Here is an 8,597-nt window from a genome sequence, read left to right on the forward strand (position 1 = left end):
TGTCTCAAATCTCTTCCTCTCTTCCTGTATGAAACAACTTTGCATTTTGCCTACTTTACCTATAAGATACCTATTCTCTTATGTGTATGTTACATCACTTCATATAGTAAATATATAGGGAGTTTCTCTCCCCAAATTGCAATCTAATTTACCAAAACAACGATTCTCATAATTTGATTGATGCTTAAGCCTAATCGCGTGTCTATAAATCTTGAGAATATAATGAAAGAAATGTGTAGGAAAGTTAGAAATGGAAGGCAAGAAAAGAAGAAATCTATTGAGATTTTACATCGACTAAAGATTATGATATTTCGTAGTTTATAAGTAGGTGCAAATTTGTCTTATAAGTCAGTTTTATGAGGTTGGATTAAGCTTAAAGTCTACTTGTTAATAGGAGAGTCATTTTGAGTCTATCTTAACGAGAGTTTGTTGGACTTATCAGGTCATTCACTATCAATTCACTTTATAAATGAGTGCAAACCGTATTTTATCAGTCGATTTCACGAGGTTGAGTTAGACTTCAAATTCACTTCTAAATAAAATCAAAATAAGGAATCTAAGAGTGTTTTTAGGGAAAAGATTGAATTTATAGGTTATGAATGACAATAAAATAGATCACAGAAAGTTGAATTACCCAATAATATTATTGATGTTATGAAGTGAAAAAGGTTAGTGGTGTTGTTCTTAGACATGTAAACTAGCTTTCAATGTGCTTAAAGTGCTATTTATGAAATAATGATAAACTAGATTAAGGAGAATATTTTTGTTTTTATAGTTTTACATACTGAGATTTTGGTATGTGGGAGTGGGTGAAGTTAATTTTGGAAGTAGAAATAGTGTGGGACAGCCAAAGAAATGTAAAAGAAGATTTGAGGATCAATTTTTGATGAACAACAACGATTCCAACAAAAGTGAGAAATATGCATTATTTAATATTAGGAGGTGGTGAAAAACATCAAGACAACATGTCCAAAGCTTGTTGCAACAAAACAACACTCGTAGATTACAGATAAGACATCTAATTATAGTACCAAGGTAATTCCAGGGAGGATAAAGTAATTGAAAGAATGAAAATAGAAAAAATGAAATGGAAGAATAATATCAATGACATAATAAAAAAATGTTAGACGTGTACAATTCTTGACATTTATTGAACCAACTAAAAATAATAACATTTGATAATATGAAAGCTTTTATAAAAATTAAAAATAAATAAAAACAAGTTAATGTGTACAATATTTAGATATTTCTTAATATAAGAATATTAATTAATATTTAATATATAAGTGATGGCAAACTAAAGTGAATATTTTGAAGAAATATATTTTATTTTTGTAGAAAACGTTTTTTTTTAAAAGAAGTGATTATTTTTCAAAAAATAAGCATCATGTAATCAGTAAATTAGTTCTTTTTATAGCCCTAGTTACTAATTAATAAACTAAAATAAAATAAAAAAGTTGATAAAAATATTAGCAATATATATTCATCGTAATTTCCAACAATGAATAATTAATGTTTAATTCCTCAACAATTTACTCACTAACACAACCCTTATGATCGCGTATATTAATGTTATGATCTCAAATGTTAGAATTTTTTTTTTCCCACAAAAATCTGATATAGAGATGGACCATATATAACATCTCTAAACAAAATTCATATACTTATTTTTATGGAAAATCTAAAAAAAATAAACCAACACTAGATTAATAATATTTATACATAATAATATATAGTGATGAGAGTTAATGACAGTTAATTTATATATATATGTGAGGTACAGTTTAATTAACCAGGAATATGAGAATTTGATAATAATTGAAGGCTTAATTAATAACCTAGCTATAGGTGGGAAATAATAGAGTGAAAAACTAAATTGTGGCTAATTTCTTCTGAATTTGCACTCACTAGAAGATGCAGTGGCTGGTGCAGTGTCAGAAGGTGGTGCAGACAAGGTTGGCTTAGTGATCTCCCTAAGTTGTGAATGCATGTTGTTTATGAAAGCCATGGACTTCTGCTGTGGTTCCACCATTGCTTCTTTAAGCTTTCCAAGTGCCATGCAATATGCTTCCTGCATTCATTTTTTTTTATCAGTAATACAAAAATCAATAAATATGAACTAGTTCAGAACTGATGCAGAATTTACACTTTTCTACATCAGTTTGGGATCAATTAGTTGTAAGTTTTGACATCTAAAGTTTCAGAACTTTTGATATTTGATTTTGCTCTATATCACAAGGGGTGTAACGTTGTGATTGTGTATATGGATTGAGTTACTTCTGAAGTAACCCTTTAATTTAATTTATTCATTACTGATAAAAAAAAAGTGAACTACTTTATAGATGTTTCAACCTTTATACAAAATTGTATTACATACTCATTGAATACATAAAAAAAACATCTAATTAATAACCTACCTTATTTCTATTATAGTATTGGGTTTGGTGTTTGGATTTCATTTGTAACATTCAAACCAAATAATTTTATTCATTGTATCAATAATATTTTTTTTTCTAGAACTAGACAAAAACAAATTTACTTTAAAACTCTAATTAACTAAAAAAAATAGAATGAGTGACTTTTTTAAATTTAATTTTCTAAGTTTAGTTCAAAGATATACACAGTATATTTTACTTCTAGATTCCATTAACCAATGTGACAATATATTTTGACATCTTTTTTCTCCAAATCTAGTTAGAAGAAAAATTAACCTCAAAACTCTAAACTTAACTTAAAAGTTAAATAACATTGTTTTGTTTTTTTAAACTTCAGTTAACTTTGGTTAAATATTTGTATTGACAATTTTATGTTATTAAAACAAGTCTACCTACTAACTATTAATATAAGAATTGTATCCTTTAGAAACTTTGGAATATATGTATATAATACATAATTTGCAGATAAAAAATACATTGTGAGGAATTAAATTTTCATAGCATACTATAATATTATGATATATAATTGCCACGAAGACTAATGGTATTGTTTTGGGGTGGGAAAGAAGAAGAAACTAGCTAGCTAGTGAAAATTAATGAAAGACACATAAAATGATAATTATGTATCGACATTATATAATAAATTAATATAATTTATAAACTTTGTTCACCTCACTCTTCATACTAATTGTTTTGAATCAATTCTAATTTTAAAATTGGTGAAAAATATTTTTTTTATCATTAAAATGTAAACTGATTAATTTTATCATTCTTAAATAGAAATACAATTTTTTGTGTATATTTGTATAACTGCTCTAGAAAATTAAAGATGGTTATAGAATAATTTATGTAGAATATATATGAAGATGACTCTTATTTTTATAACTACGGTCACGATTCCTCACTGCATCAAGAGTTGAATTTTTATATATTATCAGTGTGAAGTTTTCTTTATTGACAACTAATTAATAGAAATAATCATAAATATAATTTTTTAAGATAATTATAAAAGTTCATAAATATATAAAAAAAATATTTCAACTTGTGATTGAATAATAGTATAATTTATTTTATATATTATTGTTTCATTTCAATTAAATATACATATATCACATACTTAAACATTTACTTCTACCATATGTATATATAACATAAACCTAAATAATTTTGCATCTTATCCAACAAGTGCATATAATTTACTGCATGCTTGTCTTCAAAAATTAAAATCAGCAAAGAAAAAAGAAAGCAATTAAAAAAGCATATTTAGAAATTGAATACTTTCCTCAGTTAATTGTTTCACTTTGTTTTCCAAAAGAAACAAGCACTATACTTTTACTGTAATCACATTTACAGATTGTAAGTTAAAGATTTCATCCCTACACTCATGCTATGTTTGTTAAGTATGATTTATCAAGGAATTCAATAAAAGAAACTAGAAGAAAAGGATGAACACATGTGTTTATTTGTTTTAGTTCTTCAATTAAGATACCTATATTTAATTTGGTTTCCCATATAATTTTTTTTTAACACATTATTTCTGTTGTTTGGCAATGATATAACAATAGTAATAATATTGTCAAATATTTATTCCCTACAGAAGACAACACTTTTATTCTAGTTCAAAAAAGCTGCATATTTGTCTCAATATTTAACAGACTTTCTTTTACTTTAATCCTTAGAGGAGAAAATATACTGATATAATGTCAGGTTAAACAAAAGTTAAAAAGTTAAAGAACTCTCTCTCTCTCTCTATATATATATATAAATATATATTAAAAAAAATCTTATTATTTCAAAAGAACTCATACCATGAAATTAGACTTGAAATTAATAACTCATAGTAAACCTTATAAACCAGTTTTTTTTATCAGTTTTTTATCAGCAAAAAGAATAAAAGATCAACCAGTTATTTGTAATATAGATATGAAGAACTCAGAATTGGTAATCAACAATGGTTACCTAGATGTATATTGGATCTAAATTGTTTGAACAATGATAAAAGTTTCCAGAAGTATGTAGGTGCAGGTGGTGGGTCTAATAGGCCTCCTAAAAATGAGCAATTCAAAGAGATGATGGTGCATGGTGCAGTCCATTCAAAGGAGTATACCAAAGTGATACTACTTGTGTCAAAAAGTATTTTGACAAACTCATGTCCCAGAGATGATGACAGCACTTTTCTGACTATTATTTAATGATACAATTGCACTCTCATTCATGATAAGTTGGATCATTAACACCAAAGTTACCAACTAATTTTCTGAGATACTGCTAGGTTCACCTACCCTTTTTCTGTTTAATGTTTTAGCATTAGACCTAACACCTTCAAAAATCAAGTTTAATCATTAATCTTTGCATCTATATATAATCTTTACCATTCTAAAAGTTACTAGTTTTAATCTTATATCCAATTTTAAAGATACACACAAAATCTAAGCCTAAAACATATACTTAAACACATATATGGGCAAGTGAGTAATACATGGGAGAATTGAAAGAGGAAAATGTTTATGATGACAAGTTTTGAAGAGAAAAATAAGAGGTGGTTTATGAGAATTATATGGTGAGTAATAAGCATCCTCTAATGAGCTTTGCGGCCTAAAGTAAATGTGAAAAGACACCATCTGAACACTAGCACAAACACAGAGACAGATAGGAAAAGTGTCACAGTCATGGAATTGGAACAAAAAACTATGCGCATTTCTGAGAGTAGTCTCTTTCAAGCAGGAAGCACATGCTTTAGGCAACCATGAAGTGTCCATCAAAGTGAAGAAAATTCATTTCCCATATGATGTGTTAGGTTATATCTATTTGACTGGCTTTTCGTACGGTACTTGAACCATCATATCCCATAAAAGCATTCACACATACATAGATTGATGTTTGTGTAAACCAAAAGCCACACACACAGGTAAGGAAGTGGGAGAGTGTGTCTGTATCAATCTTACCATGAAGAGATCAAGCTCAGATTGGCTGAACATGCCCAAGTTTTGCTTCTCTGTTGCTTGCATCTCATCTATCTTCAGCTCTCTCTCCAAGTTGGAAATGTCACCAACCTGAAACACAAGTAATAAAGGTTCATGCTTAAATTAAAAGAACAAACAACCCTTGGTTTTCTGATATCTTTTGTACACAAGGTGCACCAACAAGTTATAATTAGTCTACACTTTATCAAACTATATATAAGTGGTTGATATCAAAGAGCTTCATAAGCAAAACTTCACTTTCAAGAAAGGTTATTATTATTCATTTCAAATGATGTGAACAAGCTTTTGGTTTTCTATATGAACTAACTTCACCCACCAAGACACACACACAACAAAGACATGCATAACCAACAACTTTACACATAATCTACAATGTTATCACCAATAAATGTTTAAATCTATTTGTTTGAATTTGATTTTTTTATTGGACCTTTAAATTTATTCATATAATCTCACTTTTAACATAAAGTTTATAAAATTAACCAGTTGGGGGCAAACTGTAGTTGAACTTCAGCCTGCATAAATACGAATCTTCTCCCTTCACTATATTATACTGGAAGAAAAGAATTCAATCTGTAAGATACATAATCCCTGGTCTTTTACAGTGATTCAAGATTCAACAAGGTGAGTAAGATGAAAGATTCTTTTGAAAGGGCAAGAGAAAACAAGTCCTTCTTTAACACTGATTCACATTGAGGAAAACATATTATTTGAAATCACATCTTATAGCTGATTCTCTATAAATGGGTTGGATCATCTGAATGAAGTGGTTCATTTGTATATATGGTTTATTATTGATAAAAAAAACATCTTATAACTGATATATAATTAGTTTTCTGAGAAATCAAGCATGAAAAGCAAAGCTGAGGTTGAATTGAATACATTTCTACAGAAATTAATGAAAGCTGGGGTTGGAAACAGTAAAAGAAGAAGGAACCTTCAAACAGTCCAAGTGAGCTTCAACCAGCAGTCCATAGAGAGGGTGGCTGGAGATTCTTCTCTTGAGGATCTCATTGTTTTTTTCTTCTTCCTCGTCATCATCTTCTTGCTGTTGTAGTTCTTTGTAGGTCTCAATAGTAGTGTTAGGCCTCTCAGATTCCATATCTATTTTTGAGCAGGAGAAGTGAACCTTTGATATGCCAGATATTGAAGAGCTACAGCTAGCTGATAATGATGCTATATAGTAGTATATATTAATGTGTACTAGTGCCACTATTATTATTATTATATAAAGAATAATAACATGATGTGATATATAATGATATATGGTATATACATATATATAGAGAGAGAGATGTGAGATGTGAAAAATGATGTGGTGGTACTATATATGGTGGTGGATGAAGATGATGAGGTCAGTGAGATTGAGATGCTCCTACTTTTGGAAGTGAGGGAAAGGAAATGAATGAGCAAGCATTGCATGCATACGTGGTTAAGAGAAGAGGAAAAAATGGTGGAAGGGTGTGAGAGAGTGAGTGAGAGAGAGGCCTTTTTGGTTCATCTGTTAGCACTGTCTTTTTGCAGTGATGAAAGCAACAGTTCAAAGTTATCTCGAGCAATGGGGTGGCTTAGAGTGGTTCAGTTTTGTGTCTTTTTCTTTTTCAACTTTTTTACTAAGTCAGTCATTCATTCTCTCCCCTTCCTTCCCCCCAACCGAAACAGCCAAAACTGAAACTGTTCACTTTGGTTCCTTCTTCCCATCACTTTGCTTCTCATTCCTGTTTCTGTTACTGTTCTGTGGTCCTAACTACTAAAGGACAATTGTTTACTATAATTTTGGAAAAGGGACAATTTTCTGCCTCAAACCATTATATATTCCATGTGCTTCCCTTCCTACAACCTCTCCAAATTCATCCTTTGCTTCACCTTTCAACATGCTAATATACCATATATATTATTCATCTTTCCTCTGCTAAAAGATAACACACATATACCAGAACAGAAGACAGAATACTATTTTAATATTCTCTTCTTCATTTATTATTATTGTTGTAATAGTAAAACACACAAACATCTAATCATTATCACCATACTCAATCATATTACAATATGCATTAAAAAGATACTTCCCATTAACAACATAGTAAAAAGATTTTTTTTTTACAATTATGGGTGTTTTGGAAGACTATTAAGGACTATTAGAATAGATGCAAATCTTGATGGAAGAAATCAAACTATGATTAGATTATGGAAAAATTGTTATTGGTTTAAGATTTGGAGGATTAGAAGACTAAAATTCTCTTATTTATAGTATATATTAAATTTTTTTATAATGGATTGAAGTAATTTTAATATTCTCATTTTTTTTATCATTATCAGTAATAAATAATTAAATTAAATTGGTTCACTCTTATTTATTCATTCTAATACTCTTATTTATTCATTGATACTTTCATTTGTTCATTCTAATACTCTCATTTAATATTTTTTTATTACTGATAAAAAAATAATAATCAATTATATTACTTACAAAGAAAATAAGAAAAGTCTTTTTGTTTCTTTCATCTTTTTTGTTTTCATAATGTTAACTAACCTAAACAACTACTTACATTTATTTTTTTATTTTTTTGAAAAGAAAAGGTGAAAAATGACATTCTATCTCCTATTTCATTATTTATTATATATTTTATTCATCAAAGTCTTGAATATTTTTTTTTAATATTCACCATCTTTAATGGTTGTTGAGTATTCATATTTTTGGGGTTTAATCTGATTTCGATGTTTGTGAGTATTTTGGGGAGATTATTCGATATGGACATATATGCATGGAAGAAATTAAACTATGGTTAGATTGTGAAAGAGTTTATTATTGGTTTAGGATGTTAGTGAACATTTTAGGAAGCATGTAATATTGTAAGTTATAATATTGATGAGAATTAGAATTTGAATGTATATCTTAATTCAAAATTTTAGTTTTCTCTCCACTTATATAAATTATATAAATTATGTTAATCATGCACAACTATTTTATGGGAATTTTCTAACCATTTTATTCAAAATTGATGCTATTATACCGTGTATACTTTTTTTTTTATTAATGACAAAACAAAGCTTCAAACAATAAATAAAAGAACATATATAAACTAAAACATTCTGACCAACACATTCTTTGTCAAAATAAAATTGAGATTAAATTATCTACACAACATCTCATACTACAAGAAAATCATGAAATAGA

At 28.2% G+C, this 8,597-nt stretch overlaps 1 protein-coding gene across 2 annotated transcripts; it reads right to left on the reverse strand.

Annotated features, from left to right (window-relative positions):
- Positions 1-1,739: 1,739 nt before the first annotated feature.
- LOC137836532 (homeobox protein knotted-1-like 10) lies at positions 1,740-6,972 on the reverse strand. Of its 2 annotated transcripts, XM_090301633.1 has the most exons (4): positions 6,700-6,856; positions 6,357-6,625; positions 5,381-5,488; positions 1,740-2,071 (listed from the first exon to the last, which is right to left on the reverse strand). In XM_090301633.1, the coding sequence occupies exons 1-4, from the start codon at positions 6,839-6,841 to the stop codon at positions 1,883-1,885; spliced, it is 708 nt and encodes a 235-aa protein (XP_090157759.1). In that variant the 5' UTR covers positions 6,842-6,856; the 3' UTR covers positions 1,740-1,882. The 2 variants fall into 2 exon arrangements, with proteins under 2 accessions (XP_090157759.1, XP_068501303.2); XM_068645202.2 differs by having other exon boundaries at positions 6,357-6,972.
- Positions 6,973-8,597: the final 1,625 nt, after the last annotated feature.

This window comes from Phaseolus vulgaris, chromosome 4 (genome assembly GCF_051622355.1).
Source record: "Phaseolus vulgaris cultivar YP4 chromosome 4, ASM5162235v1, whole genome shotgun sequence".
Classification (NCBI taxonomy): domain Eukaryota; kingdom Viridiplantae; phylum Streptophyta; class Magnoliopsida; order Fabales; family Fabaceae; genus Phaseolus; species Phaseolus vulgaris.